At 41.0% G+C, this 26,648-nt stretch overlaps 1 protein-coding gene across 5 annotated transcripts in view; it reads right to left on the minus strand.

The window, feature by feature from the left end:
* Positions 1-4,449: 4,449 nt before the first annotated feature.
* plppr2b (phospholipid phosphatase related 2b) overlaps positions 4,450-26,648 on the minus strand; it is a 46,457-nt gene continuing 24,258 nt past the window's right edge. For 4 of the 5 annotated variants that reach the window (XM_044029106.1, XM_044029103.1, XM_044029107.1 and 1 more), the window contains 5 exons: positions 9,438-9,558; positions 8,630-8,880; positions 7,674-7,850; positions 7,036-7,166; positions 4,450-6,348 (listed from right to left, as the gene is read on the minus strand). In XM_044029106.1, coding sequence (XP_043885041.1) covers positions 6,240-6,348; positions 7,036-7,166; positions 7,674-7,850; positions 8,630-8,880; positions 9,438-9,558 — 789 coding nt within the window. In that variant the 3' untranslated portion in view covers positions 4,450-6,239. Of the gene's footprint in view, positions 6,349-7,019; positions 7,167-7,673; positions 7,851-8,629; positions 8,881-9,437; positions 9,559-26,648 lie in introns of all 5 variants that reach the window. The other variant, XM_044029105.1, reaches the window with a different exon arrangement.

Genomic DNA, 26,648 nt, shown 5'->3' on the forward strand with positions numbered 1-26,648 from the left:
GTCAGCTTTGGAACGGACAAGCCTGTAAAAACACCATCCAATCATATTCAACGGCCCAAACAAATGAATTGGATCGTGATGCATCGATCAAACGGCCATCTGTGCCCCCTCCCCCGCCATGCGCGTACCCCTTTTCGTGCATTGATCGCACATGCTCAGAAGACAGCGCCAGAGCTTGTGCTAGCTTGCTAAATCCAACGAGAGAGTTGCAGCAATGTTATGGCAGAGAATGTGCCAACAACAGGTGTTGGACGCAAACGAAAGCTGGTGTTTGGGAAAAGCTACTGCCAAGAAAAAGGCTGATGCAGAGCGAGCGAACATTGGTGCTGCGACAACTGAAAGCCCAGAAAGGGCTGCTAAGTGATGCCACGGTGGCTCTGTTTCTACCGGACCGGCAGGTTAACTTTATGTACCTTTAACCGCCGAAGCTGAAAGAAACAAATCCTGTCAGTCGCCTTCAGACAAAAAATTTATCTATCTTGGGCTTGATTTTCAATGTAGTGTGTACTTCTAAACTTAACCGCATGTTTTATTTTCCAGTGTGTGATCAAAATGTTAAAGGCAAATATTTGTTTTGCCTCATAGCGCATTCAGAATGCATAGGTGTTCCCAAAAAATGGGGGGTGGACAGACCTGTAAAATGCTTTGCAATATTGTGCAACAGCCGTGCAATAAATAACCCAAGCCTGCCACCTTTTTCACTGTGTTATGAAATATTGCTTCAACACCATGGACATTTTAGTATTCACAGTTTGCGGTTTACACCATAAGGGTGATTTAGCTGTTTTCTGGAAAGAAAACCCACCGTGTTCAGCAGCAACACTGTGCCTAAGAAGTGGACACAACAAAAACGTAACAGACAAAATAGACTCCCAGTTGATCCTAAACACATTTAAATGATTGCAGGATTATAATTAACCACTGTGTAGCTTACATTTAAGCATGTGTTCCTAAGGTTTATTTTGCATTGCATTATTTTGTATTGCGTTCATTCATTCATTTATTCGTTGATTTGACAGGGACAATGCATGTAGGCATTTTTACACCTAATTGAAGTGTAACCACCGTGCTAATCATGTATTATATAATAAAATAAAATGTGGCACTTTGTAAAAGACCCTGTTACAGTAAGACAAAAAACCACTATACGCTATGTCAGTCTTTGGCACAGAAAATGTCATATTATTAGAGACAGAAATGGAAGTGTACATGTTTAAACTTGTTCCCTGCAGGTTTAAGAAGAAGTGTATGTGTGTGTGTGTGTGTTTCTGCTCCTAATCCAGTCTCCTGGGACCTCTGTGTCCAGTTGATGGTCCTGCTTTACGGACATGGTGGATGGGATTGGTGGTAAGGCCATTTATAATCCCTTCCTCATCTGGTGGCCTGTAAAGGAGCTGCCTCTCTAAACCCAGAACACACACACACACACACACACACACACACACACACACACACACACTACACTTGCTTTTGACAACATTTGTATTCATTTTCCCCTCGTGTTTTGTCTGTTTTTGTCTCTGTGCTGCGTTTATTGCGTTTCAAGACATCAGAAACAGAAGCGCGGCCTTTGTATAGCTCACAGACACAGACACACAACACACATGTAAATTTGAGATTTAATAGCCCACAGAGCTGATGCTGTAAGGCACTGGAGCCTTCAAGGCCATAAAAAACTGATAGCATATTTCATGAAATAAATGAGAAGCCACACAGTTTCTCTCTCTCACACACACAAACACACACACACACATACACACTCAGTGTTAATGGCTTCATAATTGTCAGAGGCAGACCATTGAGCATAATCAGGAGACTGCAGCAAGGCAAAGACCAATATTTGTAATTTACTATGACAGATAGTACATTTTTATTACCCAGGGGCTGCTGGTTTGTTTTGGGATGCAATAAACTACACTCATCTACGTACTTTTTAATTTCTCTGCGTTCACAGACTCACTTATGTGCACTCCTCTTTCTTTCTTTCTTTCTTTCTTTCTTTCTTTCTTTCTACATTATTACACACATACACATGCTTCAGACCCAGACAGAGTGTGGCGTCTGGGTCAGGAGAACTACACCAAACAGACAGACAGTCAGACAGACACTGAGTCAGGGAGCAAAGTTCAGCTCATCACAGGAAGTCACAGACCCACACATACACATACATACAGTACAGACACACACACAGAGACAGAATAAAATTGAATGAATAAAAATAACAGTATTTTCTCCCATCCTGACAAGCACTTTTTTTTCTTAGAGAGTGTCATGCCTATAAGAGCTCCACATTGATTTTGCATTGTACTCTTAAATCAGTGCAGCAGAACCAAATATATCCCGTTTCATTTTTAATCCCATGCATTCTTCATTCTGTAAAATCCTGGTGCCTACGTAACCCACAATGCAACACAAGTGTTCAGTCACAGATGGGCTGTTCACAAATAACATGAAATCCTGTACATTCTATTTGAATATAGTGATATATGTGGAGAGGACCTACATATCATTTTATTTCCGAGAAGAAAAATTCATGTTTGCATTCTTATGCCGTGATTATTATTATATCATGTCATTCTGAGTCTGCCAGGTGGTGATGTAACACATACAAATCACTTCTCCCACAGGGTAATGGCTTTAAATACTGAAAACAATTATGTCAAAAACATTTCGTCATCATAACGGATGAGGGGGGCACCATTTATGATTAAAAGCTCATTTGCACAATGTGTTCAATTTTAAGTAAACTGTAAATGAATGATCGCAGTCAGTTCCTCATTCCTGCCTCTGACTAAAAAACAGGAGCTGGTGTGTTGTTCCCCACAGTGACGTGACACATGATAGGACATGGTTGTTTACAGCAGTGTGTAGCTCAGAGAGAGAATTCCACTGATTTAATAGTCACACACTTAAATTATTAAATCTGGGTGGTTTTGCACTGTGAGGCAGAACTTTCAAATGTCACTGATTCATACTCTAATTGGAGTGGAAGGATGCTTATATTGCTCAGTAGTCAGTAGTTTGTAGAAGTGGGAACGGGGAAACTGGCAATCAGAGAGTGTGTGTGTGTGTGCGCGCGTGTGGTTGTGTGGTAGTGAGGACTAATTTGTGTGTGTCAGTGTGTTAACAAGAGAGACAAATAGGACACAGAAATAAGAAGAGACAGAGGGAGAGATAGAGAGAGAGGGAGGGAGGGAGGGAGAGAGAGAGAAGCAGGTGCATCACTAATGGCTTTTTAAAAAGGTTACAGCGTAGAGCTCTTCTTTCCTAATGGGGCTCCGGCTGTGCTTGAGAAGCAATTTCCGGAAAAGATGATGTTGTCTGGAGTGCAGAGAGTGCAGAGAGTGTTCTTGTGTGTGTGTGTGTGTGTGTGTGCAGTGTGTGTGCATGTGTTGTTGTCATTGTTGTTAACAGAATTAACAAACAAAAAACTCATAGGAACACAAAGAGGGAGGGGGGTTGGGAGACACTGGGGAAACTGGGAAAGAGAGAAAGAAAGAAAGAGAGAAAGACAGAAAGAAAGAAAGACAGAAAGAAAGAAAGAAAGACAGAAAGAAAGAAAGAGTGTCTGCATTTCAAAGTAATTGTGCCATTAAATTACATTTATTAGGTTGATGACTAATGCCTAATGTGAGCCAGCATGGGTCTCAAGTGAAAAGCAATTAAAAAAAGCTTTTTTAAGAATATCTTTACATTCCTAATGTGCCATTTGATCAAATCAGAGTGCTTCTCTCTTGGCCTGTTTCCTCAGATGATCGTGGTAAACACTGCCACCTTGTGATCACAGCTGCTCATGACAACATTGTGAACCTCGTTGCTTTCTGCAGCTTTTCCAGGAATGAATCCCCCATTTTGTGTGACCATATATATACATTAAATAGCACGTTTTAACCCATTTGTCCCACCACTGACTTTAAAGCAAACATGTTCCCATAATAATAACAATAATCATAGAGTCAGAGCAACGTGTGCACAAAAATAAGATGATGTGCCTAATTGACCACTGGGGGGCAGTACTTTTTCATGAGCATCTTCTAGTTTTTAACAAACACCATGCAAGTGAACTTACTGTTACTGTAAAAATGACAAAATCAACTAACAAAGAAAAATGATGTTGAGTTTCTTTCGGCGGCACACAATTAAAAGCATCATGAAACTGTGACACGTTTTTAATGTGTGCTGGGTTTTCCAAAACAGCAACATATAATGTGGACAAGGCCTTTCATGGGAAAACCATTATAACGAGCAACAGTAGAAAGTAGAAAGTGCTACAGAGCTAGTGTTAGTTAGTTAGTGTTATTAGTAACCGCTGTGTGGATCAGAAGGCCAGTCACAGTCAAGATGACAGGTCAGAACTATTCAGAATTAGTTTGAACAATGTGTTTTCTTATCACATCAGCGTTGTTTCCATGGTGCAGTCCCTCAAAAATAAGAACTGGGAGCAGAGGCTCTATGTTGTCATTGCAATTTATTTTCTGGTAAATAAATACAAAGCAAAGAACGTGAAAATAACATCATTTTGGACAGTCACGGTGTTCTTCATCTCTTCAGTTGTTTACAAAAAAAAGGGCTGAAAAGTTTTACCGTAGGTAACGTCAGCGCTGTAATGAGCACCTTCTGCTATAATGGCCACTGTTGGGGGGTGCCTTAGTTAGCAGTGGTCCTTTGCAGATACACAGGAGCACAGGTGTGTGATTATAGCAGCGGCTTCACTTAAGAAAAGGGGATAAACAGAATCAACAGTGAACGCTGCCACACAATTGCGGTATGTAAGAAATACATAGCGGTCCCAGTGAACACGCACGCACACACACACACACACACACAAACACGCTTGATAAAAAACAGTTTTGTCATCTTTTTAGAACCCTCTGCACACTCACCTACAAGTGCAATCTGCCTGCAGTGTCCTCTTTGACCTGAGCAGGTACCAAATCATGTTGAGAACCAGCATGCCGTTAAGATTTCACACACTCGTCTCCACTGTGCTACATTACTGCTTTAGATCAGGCTGTTACTCATGTTCCTACAGGACAGCTTCACTTTGTTCACGCCATTTAAACATAATATAATGTGGTATACAGTATACTGTGTAAAGAACCCTATTTACTGTACAAAAGTCTACAAAACTCAGAGGGGTCACCTCTGTGTCACACGACCAGTCTGTGCCATTGGATTAATGAGAGTCAGTGTGAGACAGCAGGGGCAAACTAAAGGAAAAAACGTGAAAACTGATATCTTATACAATATTTATTTTGGAAACACAATTCCAGGTGTCCTTTACTTATAGGTGAAAGAAAAAGAGAAGAAGAATTAAAGGTGCTTTTTATGCAAAGTGACACTGAAAAAGAAGTCCACATGAGAAAAGCAGTAAGTCAAATTATAAAAAATACTTCACAGTATAGACACACAGCCTAAAGATTGATTTAACACACACACACACACACACACACCTGAATTGTTAAGTATTAAAAATGTTGGCAAGGTTGGTGGAGATCTGCTCACTTCTCTACAGGGATCAACTCACCGATGCTGCAACACAAATGGTGCTATCACAAACACAACGCTGGTGTGTTTCAATCTCCTTGCTATCACTTTATCACAATATACAGCAAGGAATCAAACCAGCACCTCCCCACCAACAATTAAGATACAACACAGTTTACTGAAATGGGTTCATCTGTGCTATAATTTACAAAAGTGCTTTCCTTTTGGACAGACAACGTTCCGTGCCTGCATTTCTGATGAGATTGAGCTCTTCATTTTGAAACTTTTTGTTTTTCCATTTCATTGTCCTGAGTGTTAGAAAATGGTCTTCTGGGGACGAGGGACATTTTTTTTTTTTTTACCCCATCCCCGAAACTCTCAGCTCTACTGGAGTTTTTTTGATCAAATGTTTTATCAAGTCATCAGAAGCCAACAGTCTTTAAAGTCACTGTTGAGGCCAAAGGACAAGGAAGAAGGGCACAGTATTGCTTCAACACCTCTGGTTTTGGCAAGTCTTTTATAATAGGTCTTTTACACAGAGGACAAAAAGGACAAAAGGACAGGTCTCCGCCATCTTATACTGGTCCTGATGGGGACAGGTTTCATTCAGGCTCACCAGCTTGTGCACACGCCTCTGTCCTGTTCCCTGTGATTGATGGACTTTCACACCTGGGTTGACTTGACTCGACGGAGAGGGTGTCGTCTTTCTGAGGGGTGAGCGAGGCAGGACGGGGGACATTCAGCGGGCAGGTCTAGACTGCGCTGGTGAGGCAACGCCGCGACGGGAGGAGCACATCGGGTGGGGTGGGGGCCGGTATTGGCTGATGGTCATGTGATCTCAGAATACGGTAGCCCTGGAGCCTAACAGGCGTGAGCGAGGAGGAGAGGAATGACAGAAATTGAGATGACAGAAAACGGAAGAGAAGGAAATAACTGAAACATCTGGAAACAGAGGGAACATAGGAGATGAAGTGAAGATGGACATAGTCTCCTGGTATGAAAAGTGAACTGTAGGACGTAGGATGTCAGGGAATCTCGAGGCTTCATTGTCATTTGAACTATTTCCCTCTTTATGTTGAATATATGGTCCAAACAGAGATATCAATCAGTGACAGTGACATGCAATGAGACAGCCAAGTTTTATCATGAGGACAAAAAAGTGAAGGACATCCCCAAGCACATTTAAATTAGCCAAACTCTAAAGGTCAAGTGTGCTACATTTAGGAAAGCTTATTGTCAGAATGAATTTACTGCTAAAAATGTTTGTGTGAGTGGACACTTTGGGAAAAGACCTTGCTTTATAAAAAAGCCCGACCAGAATTGTGTTTCAGTTTTGGAAGTGCAAGCTTATTATGCAAATGGCGGGAATAGCTCCACCCACATAGACCTGATGCATAAACCAGCATTCTGCCTGGCAAGAGAAGGCCACCTGCTTCCCTGATGTGCTTGGGAAATGGGAGGGGTGAAAAAAAAAATACATGCTATTGATCATTTTGGTAGTTTTAGCAAATGCTTTGTGCCCCGCCCCTTACCTGGAGGCCACTTAACTTTTCGAGTGGACTCTCCACGCGGGGCAGGCTGAGTAGTGGGAGGCTGACGGACGGCTCTGCGTGCTGTGGAGTAGGAGGTGTCGGCTCTGCTATCTGGGTTGGCTTGAAATTGTTGATCACGCACGACACCTGATGGAGAGTGTAGAACAGAGGCGAACAAAAAAAGGAGGTGAGAGATCTGCTCCACTGCTCTTCCAAGATAGGGTTTTGATTTGTGTGAGCGGCTTAGAGAGGCAGAGAGAGAGAACAACGGGATAGTGGGAGAAAGCATTGAAATGAAGTTACTGTATATAGTCTTCAGGATGAGCCACAGGCAGCCCGGTCCCACACTTAATGAGACTATTTAAATAAGCCGTCAATTCAGCCTCACATTCATAGGTGAAACAGTGTGTGCCATATATCACACAGGCACAGTGCTCTGTTGCCTCCAGCTCGACTTAAACATCCCTCTATATCCTCCCACAATATCTTCTTTTGCATTTTCCCGCACTTCATCATACTAATCGGCCTATCTAACGGCTCCCACTTGTCTTAACACCATCTACCATCCATCTACCACTATCTCCTCTCCCATGTGTAAAACGTTACTCATCCCTTCTCCCAACCTTCTTCCCCCGGGATCCTGATCATTCTCACCAGGAAGGCAGCAATGGCCCCTCCGGTGACAAACCCAGCCAGGACATCGTTCCAGTGGTTTCTGTGTTCAGTCACCCTCACCACTCCCACCAGCACTGCCAGAGACAGCAGCACCAGGCACAGGGTGGGCTTGGTCAGACGGGTCCCTTTGGTCCGGAACACCAGGGTCACATACATCTGCAAGACAGAAAAAAATACCTGAGATAAACTGTTCACAGTGAGCTTGTTTTCCACAACGTTCCCCAGCTCTGATCAGGCTGAACCGCTTCAATCAGCCACAAGAGGACGCACTTTTTAGATTTTAGAGCAGCTGAGAGGTCTGAAGTCGATCCAACATGAAACGGTGAAAAACACGATTCATATTTCACTGTGTGTACAAGTCTTATAAAGGTTTAGAGTCAGTAACAGGTTCTGGATCTGGAAGATGTCCTTTCCAGCCCAAGACCTGTAATCAGTGAGTGGTCACTGCTGTTGTTTTCTCCTAAACGTAAGCTCCCTCTGTTCTCTGGGGGCCACAGATGCCACTGAGATTTATTTACTCTAGGAAAAGAGTTTCTATCTCAAATGCTGCAGCTTTTCTTGCCTTTACAGAAGCAGTTTTACTGCCGATCACTGCGACTCGAGTCGGTGAGTGAGATACCCACAGGGGAGAAATAAAAGGAGAGACGAAAGACAGAGAAATTAGTTGGGGAAGTGGGGAAATGAGATATGAGAAGTCAATGAAAATGCATTTTTATCTTAAAGTTAATGACTGAGTACTGAACAATGATTACTTGCTAACAAAATGACACGATTTACTTCTGCCTTTGTCAAACCGTAGCTAATTAAAAACACGCCTAATGCAACAATTTCGAGGTTTTCTTTTTAGTCATTCATCATCATACACAATATCATCTTTTCACACAATTACTGTGTCGTGTCTCTTCATCTGCCATTGCCCCTGATTAGTTTCTTACCACTGTGTAGATGGCTGAATAAAAGCTGAGCGCTGCGTCTTTGGAGGGGAAGGATTTGCGCGCGGACGCCACCAAGTATGGGTTTCCTGTGCAGGCTCGGTGCTCTGCAATGTACTGCAGGGGAGACTGGCACCCCAGAGCTGTGTAGTTTGGTCTGCAGGCAGACAGGAAATGAGGTGTCTGGTTTCCTGTTACGACTTGGCCAGCATTGGCAAAGATGGTGGTGGTGAAGAGGCCGAAAGAGTAGACGCCTGTCAGAAAAAGAGAGACAATGTGAGTGAGAGCCTGGCCAAGAGGGGGCCTACCTAGAGAATGCACAATATGACATCACATTTAAGATATTCATGACGAAATCACACCGAATTTCAAAGTAAAAGTATTTGTCTAAATGTGGAACGATGTATGCTTCACAATAAATATATTAATGATGCAAAATAAATCTACTATTTCTTTAAAACAGAATTAAAACTGTGTTTACAGGAAAATGAGGTCGCTGGCTATGTTTGATATTTAGTTGTGAGCCGCATGTAATCAACTGAGGGGCTGAATGTGTTGTTTGACACCTCTGAGTTAGACAGACACACTCATTTTATGGTAAGAAAAGTTTACATGACATCAGTGGAATAAATCATGAACAGAAAAGCAAAAGAAATGAGTCAGTAGATTCCAAACTGATGGTAAGAGCTATTTCCTTCCAGCCAACACTGCAATGTGTGTTGATGTGAGTGTTAATGAGCCTCGCCCTCAGAGTTCAGAGACTCTGTCGTCAAAGCATGAGGAACCTCTGATCTTCAGGACCATGACTGACCCAGAAACCGCACAATCCTACGGAGGAGAGGGTTGAAATAGCAGCAGTCAGCAGTCACGATGGTCTTCTCCTGAGCTCCTTCTGTCTTCACAAAGAAACTGGTCACTTCCCCGATCAGAATCTGAGACACAGACAGAGAGAGAAACCACAAACAGAAAGTTAATAACAGTTTCACTGGGGGGGAAAAAGCCTCATTCACAGCAAAGTGATTAATGAGTTTCCCTCCCTCAGTAGTTTATGACAATTTCAATTTTCCCTTTTCATTCCACTTAAATTGTCCTCATCATTTTGCTGACTGTGCTGCTTCCATTCATTCTCTTTGGTGATAGTTTCTCAGCCTCATAATCTTATAAATTTATGGGTCTCCTTTTTTCTGTACCACTTTTCCTGACTCTTTGTTAAACCGAACACTAACTATGCTTCATTTAAGTAATAATGTCTGGAAGGTTAACAACCTCAAAGGGGAAACTTTGCCAAGTAAATTAAACACAGCTTTGATGAAATATTTAAAAACCCATTATCTGATGTACTACCCCAACCTGATCAGACCTTAATACAATTCTACTACCTGAATGTTTTTTAATATATTTTAAACACCCCTTTATGGCATGCAACCAACAGGCCTCTGGCAACCAAGCAGTTTTATGATTTAACAGAAAAAAGTCAAATCAATAGGATATTGATTTTTTTACATTGACATAAAACACCACATGACAAATCCATGGACACAATTATTCTCTGTTACTCTCCCTGTCTGATCAACAAGCCCCCGCTGACAGACGCATGGACAGATTTAGGTTACTACAGTCGTTACTCATAAAATATACATGACCCTGAGCCAGGAGTGTAGGAAGATGTGAACGCACTAAATACAAGCTCAGTGTGACATATTTACATATACATATACATACATATATATATACATAATGTCTTTATTTGGACTGTGACATGACGTGAGTTCTGGGATGCCGTGTAGAGCTCAGATTACGTGTCTTTAGAACCTTTGCCTCATAATGCTGCACCAAATAATTCACATGAAACACACTGTCACAACCCTGGATTATCCAGGCACTTATCCGGTGAATAGTTACTCAGTTGTTTTCTCTATCTTTTTCTGGTTTCCTGTTATCTTAGTTTCCTGTTTTATTTTGAAGTTTTTCCTTGTGTGCGCCTTGTTTATAGCTTAACTTCCTGTCCCTGTTGATTGCCTACCCCGCCCTAACGTGTTTCACCTGTGTCTTGTTTGACGCAGTCGCACCTGTGTTTGATTGTCCCTGCCTCTCGAGTGTATTTATGCCGCCTTCACGTGATTTCGGAATTATGGTGAATATGAGTTCTCAACGCACATGGACCCGCCCTCGCGTCGTGAAATTGGGAGATCATTTTGACCCACGACTTCCTGAGTGGAGTGGAGATATCCTTTGACATTTGAATATGGCGGAGAAGACAAGATTCGTCACGAATGGTAAGTAACTCCTTTATTGTTGATTGTGTACAAAATGTTAATGCTCTAGCAGGTGAATTAACAATTAGTCATTTGTTTTACCATAGAAGCAGGTTTCACAAATGGGAAGTATTATCTTAGTGTGTGTGTGTGTGTGTGTGTGTGTGTCCTGGTATACTCCCTGTGTTTCTGCTCAATGTTGTTTTTTTTCAATGTATGTTTTACTTTATTACCTTTTTGTTAGTTTAATTCAGTTTCTTCTTGTTCATTTTTGGAAACTGTGTCGAGGTTCTCCCATTTTTCTTTTACATGTCATTACACAAACAAGCTTTTGCTGTGATCTATTTAAGGAAAACACCACTCTGAGGCTGAGTTGGCCCTGAACCATGACGCATGTGTTAATTACCAAAGTCATCTTGAAGTCCATTTAAGTTTATAAAAAGAAAATGAAATGAAATTTATGATGCCCAAAAAAATGTGATCCATTATGAATATTAATTGTGTAAAGTTAAGGAGCCAAACTCACCCTCATTGTTTTTTGTTTTTTTTAAAAAGACATCTTCAAAAATTAGAAATATAAGTGAAACTAAGGTTTTTTTGCCAGGCAAAAATCACCAACATAAATGGAGAGTTTAGGAAATTTCAAACAAGAGTTTCACACAAGTCATCCACATTGTGCAGTGATTTTTTTGTTTCTGCCACAGGCTTATGTTCACATGTTTGTTTGTTTTTAAACGTTTTGTGTTGTTTTTTTTTCCCACTTTGACAGCAGTTTTGCTGAAAGCCTGTGAGCTACTGGCAGGTAGAAATGTGCTCTGTAATCCATCAGTTTGATCTCTAGCACCAGCTATCTCTGTCAAAGAGCCTGCAGCAAGCTATCAAACATCCAAGTACTCGGGACAGTGTTTTATGGCTGATCCTCTTCAAAAACCCTCCCTCATATTTTGTGCATGATGAAGAGGAGATTGAGGCAGGTCAGGAGTGAGGTTTCCTTTCAGAACTTGATTTGAGTTGAGCTTCATAATATGACTAGGACTGGGACAACTTCATATTAAATTTTACCTATCCGTTCTTTTTCTTTACTTATAAAGCCCATTATCGTGCAGTCTGCTCTTAACAGAATCTAAATATTATGTTTACATGTTTTACCTCGAGGCAGCTTGGGAATCACATCACCCACTGCACATTATTAAAATAAGTACATATTCCAACCAAAGGTACAAGTAAAAGCCTGAAGAATCACAATACACAAATACCTGAATTGAAGTTAATATTACAGCTGATGCCATCAGCTTTGTACATTATGCTGGGTTATTACGCTTTGTGACTGTGTTGGCATTTAATCTATGAGTGTATAAAGTATATTATAGAAACATTTAAGTGTGCGTGCGTGCGCATGCGCGTGCGTGTGTGTGTGTGTGTGTGTGTGTGTGTTCCATTTGTAACAAGAAGCTTATGGTTAGAGGCGATTAGGGACCGCGAGTCCTCAAAAAGCCACTTAAACACATTAAACTGTAAATTCGGGACTTTAGAACCACGCTTATACATTTTCTGTGTTGTTCACCTTTTTATTTACGGCACAAATAATAACTTCAGGCCCTGCTAATGTGTAATGTGACATCTCAATATAATGCTAAGCTAGTCTTTCAGAGGCAACACACCTGATTCAAAGAAAAGAGTGGTTATTGGGCTTCTGCAGTGCTTGCCGATGAGCCGATCATTTGAATCGCGTGTGTTGGAGCAGGGAAACGGACCAGGATTGAGAAACCCTGGGTTAGAGCATTAAACTGGTCAAACAATAGAATCCTGTATGAGTACAATGTGGAACCATCAGACATGAATTGAGTTGTATATTCAGCCTGAGAATTGTCCTTACTCTATGGAGACGTCCAGTGCGCTTCGTATCTCTGCTGTGAGGACTTTTGTATTCAAGACTGACTCTGACTTGGTTTTGCTAAAGACTGTCTGACTGAATGGAACCAAGGATGTGTCATTAACATCACGACCATCTGACATGTGACACGTCGCCAAACAGATGCAGCCGTCGCATTAGAGCTTGATGAGATGAATGCTTTCAATTATTTAGCGTGACCGTCGTTTATAAAGTGTGAAATAAACCCTGACTGTAAAGAGGTTCCCCACCTCTGTCATAATGTAATGGCAGTTATTCTGCAGTGCTGAAATGCACAATATTACAACAGAACTGAAAGCATTATCAGTTCTTTAAATCTTAAAAAGTTGCATTTGCACAAAGATATACAACCCTTATACTTTTTTTTTTTTTCTTCTTCTTCCTGAAATGTATTTTAAAGGTTATCGGCACACAATTGAATTGTATAACATTACTATTTAAAGTCTGTGGCACACTGTTAAGCTCTTACTACTTCAGAGGTAGAATCACTATCACTCACTGCCTAATATTAGGGGTCAGACATTGTGTTTGTTCTGTTGCCATACTGGTATAGTTGTAATGTGTATTAATATACTTTATTTTTAATTGTTTTTATTTTTAAACAAGCATGAGATTCAAGTTGATATTTGGACATAACTTTATACATTGTTGTTGTAATATTTAGTTTGTACATTATTCCTATTTAAGATATCTAAGAGCATTGCAGACATTTGTTTTACAATAAATGTTTATGTAGGCTCAGCAATTTTGTGAATTGTTGTTATTAAACTGTTATATATCAGATGGAGGAAAGGACTATAAACGACGCCCAATTATTTGCATTAGCATTGGCTCAATTTCAAAATCTAAGATGTAATAGCGTCACTGTTCATCGCTTGTAATCTTTCCTGTGCCACATTCTCTCCCTGCTTCAACGTGTGCTAGAGAATGAAGTCGACACTTCGATGAGGGAAGTGCTCACTCTGTCCACTCCTTCATCAATCTCTCAGTTAGTGTTTTCATCTCCTACACTTTCCGGCTAATGTGTTCACGTCGACATGAGATGGAGATGGGCTCCCACTAAGTTGTTTCACGCTACATTTCTCCCACCTTCTGTCAATATTAATCCCCCCTCGCACTGATCATAGAGATAGGTTACTTCCTGCTGCTTCACTTTGCAATCAAAGGTCTGTAATTGATGGAAACATAAAATGTATTGATTGTGCAGGGCTTTACAAGTGACCCCGGTTCTCTCCAGCAGCTTGTTTCCAGAACTATCTGTGTTGTAATCAATATTAATTCAAATAAAACAAAGTCTCTACATCTTTTACTTAATATATGCAGAGTGTGTGCATACATTTAAGAGTTAGATAATCTGAGAAGTATATCAAACAAAACATTATTCTCGTTCTTACACTTTGAACGTTGTGTGTCACTGACTTTACAAAGCATGTTCTTGATGGGACGGCAAAGGAATGCAGCATGACCCAAACACACACACATGTGTGACGTGAGAAAATAACATTCAAAATATGCAGTTAAAGCTGCAAAATATTACAATTTCCTATTTTATTTGGTGTCCTGTTATGATGCTGTCCTCCAGGACACAAATGTGTCAAGACGTAAGGGAATATTTATTTAACCTTTATTTTACCAGGAAAGTCCCATTGAGATTAAAAGCCTCTTTTTCAAGGGAGTCCTAAACAGTAGATATAGTTCTTATTGAACAATAAAAATAAAAACTCTACACAACAAACATTGTCTCTCGCAACGGGTGGACGTCACATAGCGCACTCTGAGAAATAATAATTCTGGACCACAATAATGAAGTGGACAGATAACCTAAAGTCTGCCCCACACTGGAGGACTTTCAAATCTGACTTGACGAAGTCTGAATCAACTTGGCTTGTACATTTTACGGTTCTAAACAAAAGTCTGTTTCCTGGTAAACTCGCTCTCATTGGCTGTTCAGTCGCAAATATCCCTCAGAATCATGTCTGTTAATCCCTCACTAGAGGATAATTTGGCCAGATAATCTGCTCAAATCATCCTAAAATCGCAAGACACACATGATTTTTGGAAGACACAGATTGGGACCGAAATCTGGTCAATTATCTATTACTATTCGCTTTGTTACATCATTGTTATCGTTACAAAGTCATAAACAACATGGCTGTCGAGGTCAACTGAAATAACCTTTTTAGGTTTATCATATATAAACTGGAACTGAATCAACAGCAGCTATTGAGCGCAGGAGACCTGAAGTCTCGGGGCGTCTCTTTTAGAAAACAGGTGCAAACTCAAAATTGGGTCATGGTCCCAGTTCTGCCTGAATCCCCTGATTTTTCAAATGAAAAACATATGAGTCACTGAAAGACTGAAGTAAAAGCCTGAAAACTTTGAAGTTGACAGATCTTGGGTGAAATGGGAACACTTGTGTAATAGTACTGAATGGATTCAGTACTTGAAGTTGGCCCGAACCTGCCCTTTTACAATTTTTACCATTTTAAGCACCAGCACTTTTGTTTGTGTACCGGCACTTCTCACAAGATGCCTTTACTCTATACAGGGCCATAATAATGAATTTGACAGATGGCCTAAACAATCATTTTCAGGGTGCACTACTAGACGTTCACCTGTTCTCACGAGAGTCTATTATTTGTTTCTAGTGTCGGTGCAGATCCGGTGAACAAGGTGAGAGTTACACCTTGTTACACAGCCAGTTATTTATGATCAGATGCTGATGTGTTCTCTGGGTAGCTGCTTTATTTTAGGCAGTGTTTCTTTCATCCAAAGAGAGAGAGAGATCTCAGCTAGTCAGAGGAGACATTTGGAAACACCTGAATTAAAAAAAAAAGGCACAGTGAATAAGAACAAGGCAGAACTAACATAGCCTCCTTTCCTCAGAAACTCTTAGAAATACCTTTTTTTTTGTCTAGACTGAAAGAAGAAAGTCAGGCAGTTCACTGAGTCTTAATTGACTTTCTATGAGTTTTTATTGTGACACGGTGACAGTTTCACTTTTGAGTTTGACTCCGTGATCGGATAGTAATCGGATCTTGATGTGGACACCGGAGACGCATGATAATACCAGGTGTAAACGTAGCATGTGGTGATTCAATAACCGATCGTTATCAGATCACAGAAAACACCAGGTGTAAAGGGGGCCATATTCAGCCCAAAGTCATGTAATCATGAATTGTGACTGTACAGAGAGAACCTGTAAACTGGTGGATTAATTTATTTATTCATGTATATTATGTAAATGACATGTCTCCCAGATGGTCAGTCATCCATCACTTTAAATTTTACAGCTCATTCAAAAAGAACAAACACACCACACCAGCGTAATAGCTACACCCATACAACTGCTTGTTAATGCAAATATCTAATCAGCCAATTACATACAGTAAATCGATATATTCAGTAATGTACACATGGTTAAGATGAACTGCTGAAGTTCAAACCAAGAATCAGAATAGTGAAGAAAGGTGATTTAACTTTGATATTGTATGTCAGAAACACCTATGTTTTAACCATGGGGATTAAAAAATGGAAAAAGAATGAAAAGAGTCCAGTGAGTAGGAATGGCCAGATGTACTGATGTGACTTGTTCATTGTTAACACCTTGAGGATTTTGTGTAATGAAACTAAATTTAGATGCACACATTTCCACCATGCACTGCTATACAAAGCCTCTGCAAATATCACATGACATCTGTTGACATTGTAAACTCAGTGCGCTGCTTTAAACACTCTCACACACAAATACGCATGCAGGCTTCTCACACACTAGCAATGGTAACCATGACAATTTAGCTGCTTCAGCTTCATCACCCACACTCTCTCCATCCATCTCCTTCTCTCTGTCTTTTCCTGATTTTTATTCTGAGCTTCATTTATAGATGGACAGCTTTCCTGGGTCTTTGTGCAGGAGAAACACTGTGTCCCCATTGCTCACATTTTCTTCACTGATAAAAATGTGTCACACATTTTTTTTTGTTTTTTTGCTCTCTTCCTCCTTATCCCCGTTCAAATCCCGTTTACTTCAGTGCACAGTGTGATGCATGGTTTGAGGTTTGACCCCATTCTTCACTTCTTCTATCTTCCTCCCTTTATTTTCTAGTCTCTTTGCATTTATTTCTTTTCCTCAAGCCTCAGCCTCTCTGTCTTTATCCTGCTTACTCCCAATCACTATCTCCACCTGCTCTCATTGTCTGTGTCCTCGTGTAAATTGTGCCTTTTTTTTTTTCTTTTTCAATCTACTGCCTTATATGGAGAAGCAGAGGGATCGATGGATCTGTGAGAGAACCGTGCAGCTAATCTGCCACAGTTAGGGACTGAGTCTATTGCTGGATTACAGTTCTCATCTGTGGGATAGAGTATGTCTTACAGGCTATCACAGTGAGAACAGACAGCTGATCAGGCGCATCGACATTACGCTACATGACCTGCTGTCTTCATCCCAGTGTGATAACGCTGTGATTATACCTTATTATTCCTGTCTTTTACGCATGACTTCTGACACACTGATCTGTCTGCCGATCTGTTTCCCGCTTGGAGACAAATATAAGCACATAGTGATCATCGTGTGTCTACCCGTGTCTTTTATTTCTGACAGATTAAACCATCAAAAGTGTTATTTTTGTGGTGATTTACTGTTACAATAACATACTTAAAATATGCCCTATTTTTTACTACGACTGAAACGTCTCATGTGTTCCCTAATATATACATATTTGCTCGTTTGCTGTCACTAACTTCTTGTGCTCGAGCACTGGTCGGCTCCTCCAGCTGTTCCCCAGTCAACTGATCACCTTGCAGCATTATTTCTGCTCGGCTGTGACGCGTTCACTGACGCTCGTAAACTCCACTTGCTCTCCTCTCACAGCATTCGCACACACGTACACATTGCCCTGTCTCTAATATTGGCAGTGGTGGGCTGTCAGGGGCCAGCAGGGCCTTCTCTGCTGGCCCTGACGATATTAAAAAAGTATTATTTTTAATAATCAAATTAATTTGTGTCTGAACGTGTCTGAATTCAATTACTTTTTCAGTATGTTATGATTATATTTCCAGAAAGAATATGGTTATTTTTTGTGAAGCTGAGCTGGATTTTCCTGGTTGTTATTAAACGCATCATAGCCCCATGGACCTGCTCTAGTAGTATTGCTGGCCTTTCGTTGAAGCTGCCATTTCCTATTTGGTTATAACTTTGACTGACGTGTGTCGTCAGCCAATAAAAATGTGATATCATAGTGACAGAACGCCCCAGGCCCAGCGAAATGTCTGGCGCTAGCCCCCGCTGTTGTCGTCAACGACGTTTGAACCTTTGGCGGGTTTTGAAGTAAGCTATGATCACTGCATTAACACCACTGATCCATCATGTTTCTGATCTCCTTCGTGTGCACTTTTCACGGCGATCGTTTGGTGAAAAGAAGGAAATTATTTCAAGAGGAAGACCTACACGGAAGAGGTACATCATTTACGGTAGTTGGAGTGTTAATGATAAATTTAGTTCCCAGCGTAGCTGACGCCTATGCTTATGTGGAAGCTTGTTTTTGTGTCATATAGTGGCTTGTGAAATTGCGTTTGCTGAGTGACATAACGGAAGATGTGGTGGTAATGATGCAGTAGCCTATAGATGCGCAGTGGTGTGCGTGTGCGCTATGTGGTGTTTTTTTTTTTGTTTTTTTTACTGAAGGCCCTGACTGAAACCCCATGGTCCGCTGCTGAATATTGGTAGGGACAAATATTGGAGGGGACATGTCCCCACTGTCCATACGCAAACCTACACTAAACCCTGACTAGACCCTTTCATTTTGGACTATATTTGGAAAGTTTTGTTTTGATTCAATATCTACATTACAGACAATAAGAAGACAGAAGAACAATGTACGGCTGTGTAAGGCTGATTTAAAGTTTGAAAAGGTCATGGCTGGTCGTGCCAGACAGGGTAGTTCCTAGTGGGATCTACTGGGATTTTCATGCACGACCATCTCTCGGGTTTACAGAGAATACTCCAAGAAAAAAAGAGAACATATCCGGTGAGCAGCAGTTCACTGGGCGAAAATATTGATGCCAGAAGTCCAAGGAGAATGGCCAAACTGGTTCAAGAAGATGATGGGAAGGCAACAGTGACTCAAACAATCACTTGTTAAACCACGGTGTAGAGAAGAAGATTTGTCCAACCTTGAAGCAGCATAAAGACCAAAGGTGTTTCTTTATACAGTGACTAGTGTGTGTGTGTGTGTGTTTACAGATGAAGCAAAGATTTTTATCATTTGTGAAGGGCAGAGCACAGCATGTTGTCATGTGCTGACCTTTGCCCATGTCTGCTCCCAAACACCGTGTCAGTGATGGTATCTTTTGTTATTTATACAGCAACAGCTTCCTCTCACTTCTATCAAAGTTGTGCTTTTTCTTCTCTCTGTCTCTCTCTCTCGCTCTCTCCTATCCTTCCTGAATAGAAATTCAAAATAGCAACTGATCTCCTCACAGTCCTTTGTTTTGGAACAATGAGAGAATGATAGAAAAGTTTCCGCGTGACGCCCAAATCTTTCCTCCCGTTTGACAGTTATGCACAAGCCTATTTTGTTTGTCATATGTGGCACCATTGCTCATGAAAGTTTGTCTTTAGGGTTAACGGAATAGAAACTTCTGGTCAATTTGCATATGGGCATGGGGCTAATGTGATAAAAAGCAAGGATAATAACGGCAATCAGAATGAAAAACGTGATGATTGCACGAATGAACGGAAAAGATATTCATCCATAAATTGTGTATTAGGTGAGAGCGTGTGTGTGATTTCCTCTTCTTTCTTCTTCAAAGATTACAATAACTGAAGAGTAAATATAGAATAGAACAGGCAAAAAAATAAAAATAAGAGCAGGAAAAGACTGGATAATCTGAACGGCATAATTTGCTCAACATTAACATGACAATGCAGCAGTCGGGGACCAGACATCTGAAAACAAGGGAACTGAAGCAGGGTTCCTCTATTTAAATCAAGCTTGAGTTCACAAGGAAACCAGTTTCAACATCAAGGTGTTAACGACGGAGATAAAAAAAAAAAGGTGTTGGTGGCTGCATATAGACTTGACATTTCCATCTTTCTGAGATCCAACCAAGGAGATTGGATTTTGTGATTTGTGAATATTACCACAGCAGGAGTTGAGGTGAGCCGTTAAAGCAGAGTCCAAAGTGACAGCCAGTAATAATAGCTAAATATGGATATATATGAAACAATTAATGTCTGTTAAATTGTTGTACTCAGCAGAGGGGGAGGGAGGTAAAGCTGGCACAGGAATTTGTAACTTTGATGTAACCGTCTATTTTTATGAACCAACTCCATCGACATGAAATCCATTACCGTCACGTAACGCTCTGCTACTGTTATTGAATTTGGGAATAATGTGTGATTCTTTTTGTTTGTGTATTTTTGTGAATTCTTTTTATGAACCCCATTTTTTTTTTTCCCCAAGTGCAGGCGAATGTTTTAAAGGTCCGTTGTGGAGCATTTAGGATGCTTTATTGACATAAACTGAAAACACTACCCATATGTTTGTTTATATAAATTTATAATTGCTTAAAAATGTTTGGACTTTAATAGCCTTAGAATAAGCGTTTTATATACACTCAAGGCCCTTGCTTTATGGGGCCCACCATCCTGTGCCACAACGTTTCTACAGCAGCCTGACAAACCAGCCAGAATTTACATTTTTAGTTTAAGAAGCACTTGGGAAACGAAAAAGTGAGCGCTCCATTAAGCCTTGTTTCTATCATGGTACAGTTTGGTTTGGAACAGTAAAGCCCTCGGTCAGGCTTACGTTTCGACTGAGAACAGGACCTTTACTTGGTAGGTGGGCTGTGAGCTGTGCCCGATGGCCGTGTCAGCGATAATACATACACGCGATGTTGTACCTGTGCGCCAATAACGACATCCAACGTGACACAACAGATGTTGGACATCCAGGACATTTTTTGTTATTGTGAGTTTAGCTCACTACGTATGAGCACGTATGAGCCACAGAGGCCATGACAGCACTGAGCTATTTAAGTTTATTGTTTTGATGTGTGTATCAATTTAGTAAAAAATGGTAAAATGATCATGTTACGGACAGAGTCGGTTTTGCTATCCTCACTCTTTGACATCGGGAAGTCGTAGACAATCTCTAAGCTTGGTATCCTGCATTTACACAAATGTGCATCTGCTTTACTGCCACCACTCTGCCTCTTCAGCCCTCGTAGACTCTTTTCACTGAGGCTGAAGTGCATAAACCATTGAAATGTCCAACTCAAAAATGGCTTTGACCACATCCACCATCTGTTTCTTTAGATATGATGGTAACAGCAGCCCAGTGCGGCGTATCATGCATTAAATGCTCTCACTTAATAAACTGACATGACTGGATGTTATGGTCTGTCTATGGTCTGTCTCCATGCTTCAGCCCAATCCCCATCTTTCTGTCATATGGAGGTGTATCAAACATGAAGGCTCTTCCCAAGGTTTAAGAGATGGCAGCAGCAAGTAAATGTGGAAGAGTGAGCGGTAAATGAATGGCACCAGACCCCATCTCTAGTGTCTCCGTCTTACTCTCATTGTGTCATGTTTGACCTCTCACTGTCTCTCACTTTGCCATCCTGTGCTGTTAGAGAGGTTTATATTGAGGAGCATTAGAATACAATTCTCCGGGGCGAAAGTATTTTGCTGTTATGCGTCTGACCCACATTTAAAAGACGGAGAATATATTAAAAGCTCCACTATGAAATTTCTATCACCACCCCCTTCTGGACTTCTTCGTTTTCAGCCATAATCAAACTACAGTATATGCAGCCGTCTCGCTTGACTGGCACAATGCAGCTGCTTCAATCAGTCATGATGCGATATGTGTCTCCACAGACACAAAAACATACAACTGCTTACTTAGAGAGGGAGAGAGTCACAGAGAGAGTTGTGTGGAGCTGCTGGCTTAGTGTAACGGATATTTGTTTAGCTTTAAAAGTTACGCACTACCGTTTTTAAATATCATTCATTCATTCATTCATTCAGGGGTGCCCTAAGAGTAATGGTGATCACCTTCTGATTGGTTTGTTTAACATTTAAGTGTGTTGCTCATTAGTCAGTGTTACTAACATTGTAAAGATGTTTCTTACTGCAATTGATAGTGGTGTCATAGCTCTTGACGTGCGTTGAGAGAAGGAAAGTGTGTTGGCACATGCATATACAGAGTCTTAGCAGCACTCCTTGGCAAAATGATGTTCCCGCATTCATCCATTCATAGCGTCACGTCACCTTGCTTCAGTGTTGCATATGGCGTAACGGTTCATTTTAAGTCTGGGTCACAGATGTTGACTGATGGTGGCTTGAAAAGTATAATCAGCATGCAAATACGGTTTCCATTAAACAATACACACGCACTTTACCCTGCTGTGTGCTCTATGCAAATGGAATTAGCTACAGTTGTGGAGAGCCACATAGATTGCCTTTAATAGTGCTCAGCACTCATACAATCACACACACACACACACACATACGCTTATCGACTCCCACTTACAGTCCTAGAACCTGTTTTTAGCGGTGATAGAGGAAAAGGATGTGTGCCGTCATCCACCCCCACACTTACCTTCACTGATGCACTGAAACGTACAGCATTTCTGCCAAGTACCGCACACGGGCCTCTATTTCATTCACCATCTCACTTCCGTTTCTTCCCAGTCCTGTAGCTTCAGTTTGACGTGAAAAATCATCGCACTGTACTTTTGATCAGAGCAAAGAGATTTACTGCATTCTGTTTAATGAGCCTCAACCCACTGTGACGAAAACCCATATTTCTTGACCTTTTCACTGACCTGTGAGTGTCTCAATCTTAACATCGACTCTGCCACCAATCAAAAATAGATAGTCTCAAACAGAGGAATATGTTGAATGTAGAAACAAATATGTAAATTTAGAAAAACATATCAAGAATCAGGTTGGCAATATCTACATTTAGTGTTACTCGCAAAGAGAGCGTATACTTCAAGTCTGACAAATGTGCTGAATAATATTTTTTCCTGCTGTGTTGGGAAACCAAGATTTGTTTTCTTGTTGGAAGTTTTCAGGTTTTCTTTTTGCCTGTTGTGAAACCGTCAGCAATAATCGCCCACATGGAGACTAACACAATAGGGATGCACTTATACATGGGGCTACTCGAGATGAATTATACAGACTGTCTTTAAGATGAATTTGATAAGTTTCAGCATGTTTTCAGAAAAGTCCTCCATTGTTTGACATTTCAGCAAAGCTGCAAGTGGCAACTGGTCAAAACTTCACCCATAAGAATTTGAACTCCAGATTTGAAGCCTCCACGGTCCAATATGACCAGTGCCACACTGATGTATGGCAAACAGTTCAGAGGCGTCGGCTGCAACCATGGACAATACCAGTTGTCAATCATACTAGTGTCCACTGTGCCATCTATTTTCCTCCAAACTGTAACATCAACAGCATGTGCTACTGAAAAAGACCCTAATCTCGCAATTTTCACACCATTAACTCGCCAGGAAACTGTTTACTGGCATCATTATTCAAGTGGGAAATAGGCTCATTTCCACATTGACTTCCATTTAAGGTTCTTCTTTTATCAATAGTCCCCCATGGTTGCTATTCAGTGTTCTTAGTTCCTGATTAACATCACCGAGGAAATTTCTTTTAATAAACAGTCTATGCAAAGGTGGCAAAACAACCCCTGTGGTGTCAGTTGTCTGACAACTTGTATAGATGGATAAAAATGTACTAAACTGTATTTAACTGACCATTAAAACTAACAACTAACTTGATTCCCCCGAACAACACATCAGAAAGGCTAGATGCATCATGGGAAATGTAGTTTGTTTTGGCATTCAATGTAAATTTTTGCATCACAAAGGCTGATTAACTGAGAGTAAAGCTGCTGCTACTGCAAATACAACAATAATGATGACCTAAAACATTCAGTTTCAAACTTTTTTGAACATTAGATTTTCAGCTGTTGAGCTGCGCCAGAGGCTGAGAATGACATGTTTAACACTGATTATTCTGTCAAACATTTCAGAAAACCCTCCTTAGGTCTTAATGGGTTAATCAACTGATGTCTCTCAGTGGATCAAAGTCATAGCTGTACATTATGTGCAGCATGCTCTTAACATGGTACTCTATAAGCAGGCGCAGCAACATCAGCACTTGCCATGATTGACAGGTGGGGGCAGGGCAGCAGGCTCTTAAGCCTCAATTATACTATCTTAAAGACAGTATACTACATACTACACAGAAGCACACTACACAGACATGTAGTGTGTTTCTTTATAATTTGCCAGGAGTACGCTTGGAGGATTGCATGCACAGTTGGTCCCCACAGACCTGACCCATAATAATAGGGACTTAAAGTCTGGATTTCACAGGCTATGCTACAATAATATTGGGCACAGTATGAAAATAAAAAAAACACTGTTTGTGTTTTTCCGTTTAGCCATTTAAAATGCTCAAACTTGAACTAGAAACTGCTGTTAAACAGTCGTAGGTCTTACACCACAAAGAGACAGCCACAAAAGAGCAGGTCAGGGGAAAATAAAGAGAAACCTGTGGAGTTTCACTAAGGTATAAAAATCAGTTTGAACTGCCACACACGGACACAATTCATGCGAAATTGGAAAGAAAGTGGATGTACATTGTTACAGTCAATGGTTGTGCAGTCAGTTGAAAAACACATTCATTGTTTAGTAGTTTATGGTAAAATTTAACAATACGTGAGATGAATATCTAATTGTTGAAGCTTGTGGAATGGAGCAGTATCTTGGAGCAAGAGACAACACAGATGCTCTGACTTTCAAAATGATGCGACGTAGCTCCCGCTCCGCACAGTTCACATACATAATATACTGGTGTCTAAAGCCCACATCCTATACGGGCAACTTTTAACCCCAAACCCTTCACCAAAATCCTCTCCCACTAAAGGACATGTCTCAGAAAAACTGCCCACAAACGTGCTAATAGTGTACTTTCTGATATGAATAAGACGTGTCAACACACGAGACCACGATGTGATTAAACTGAAAAAAATAGGAATTCATTTAAACCAATTAATTAATTGGCTGTTGGTGACTAAGACAGGCCTTAGTCAGCAAAAATCTGGTGACTAAGGCCTGTCTGTACGTGTGTGTACTTTTTGATTTTTAACACTGACCTTGTCAGGACCAGTAGTCCATATGGGTCCCAAAAAAGCAGAAACTTGTTTCTGAGGATCTGTTTAGTGTACTTTAGGAACCAAGACAGAGCAGTGGCTATAGGAACTGTTTATGTCCCTCGAGCTTTGAATAGTGGTTAGTTTTAACCCAGTCCATGTGTGAGGCCACATGCAGTTTACTCCTACTGCTGGTCCCAAGCTGGGATAAATGAGAAGGTTTGCATGAGGAAGGGCAAATCAAATATGCGGTGGAGGCCCAGGTTAACAATGTTGTTGACCAACAGGGTGTGAATGGAAACTGTACTACTGTTGGCCAAAGACAAAGTAAGATGAGAGAGAGGAAGATGTGTCAAGAGCTAGGAAGAGTAGGGACTCTGATTGGTAAAGGGAGAGAGGTGGCTAAAATGATGGAGAGAAGGAAGGTAGATACTGTATATTGTGTGGGCAAGACTCTTACACGTTGGTTGTCAGTTCGAAGAGAAAGAGGAGTTCTCGAGTGAGTTGGATGAAGTGATAGAGTGTTCCTGGAGGAGGGAGAGTGGTGATTGGAGCAGACTTCAATGGCCATGCTGGGGAAGGGAACAGAGGTGACGAGGAGGTGTTGGGTAAGTATGGGTTTAAGGAGAGCAATGTGGAAGGACAGATGGCTAATAGAATGGAAAAAGGAAGGAGCATAGGGTGACATATAAGAGTGGAGGAAGATGCTTACAGGTAGACTATATAAGATGCAGGAGATGCAATCTGAAGGAGACGGGAGACTGCAGGATAACGTGTCTAGGCAGCATCGGATGGTCGTCTGTGTGATGAATTTGTAAACTAAGAAAAGTGAGTCAAAGATTAAATCGTGGAAACTGAAGAAGGAAGAATGTTGTGCAGAGTTCAGAAAGCAGTTCCGACACCATCTGAGAGCCAGTGAATAGTGACCAGATGACTGGAAGGTGCAGCTAAAGTGGTGAGGGAAACAGCCAAGAAGGTGTTTGATGTATCCTCTAGACAGAGGGAAGTAGACAAGGAAACTTGGAGGTGGAATGAGAAAGTACAGGAAAGTACATACAAGAAATAAATGGCAAAGAAAAAGTGGGGCAGCCAGGGAGATGAAAAAGTAGGCTGGAGTACTGGGAGTCCAGGAAAGAGAGAGAGAGATGGCAAAGGAAAAGACTTTTAGTGAGAGAGACTGGACACTAAAGAAGGAGAGAAGGACATTATAGAGACAGAGCTGGGAATGATGTGCATCAGGTTAGAGTGATTAAGTACAGAGGTGGAAATGTCAGAACAGGTGAACAGAGTGTGTTGAGAAGATGGAAGAAGTATTTTGAGGAGCTGATGAATGACGACAATGCGAGAGAGAGAGGAGGACAGATTAAGGGGAGATAGTGCCTCAGGAAGTGCAGAGGATTAGTAAGGAGGAAGTGAGGGCAAGCTATGAAGAGGATGTGGAAAGGCAGTTGGTCCAGATGAAATAACCATGAAGGTATGGAGAGAGTGTAGGGATATACATTTTCAAGAACAAGGGTGATCTGCAGAACTGCAGGAATTACAGAGGTATTAAGTTGACAGTGAGACAGGTGGTACGGGGAAGATGCGAGTAGAGGAAGTGAAAGTGGATACGTTTGTACACCTGGATTCAACCATCCAAAGTGATGGTATGTGCACAAGAGAGGGGAAGAAGAGAG

This window comes from Solea senegalensis, linkage group LG6 (assembly GCF_019176455.1).
Source record: "Solea senegalensis isolate Sse05_10M linkage group LG6, IFAPA_SoseM_1, whole genome shotgun sequence".
NCBI classification, from domain to species: domain Eukaryota; kingdom Metazoa; phylum Chordata; class Actinopteri; order Pleuronectiformes; family Soleidae; genus Solea; species Solea senegalensis.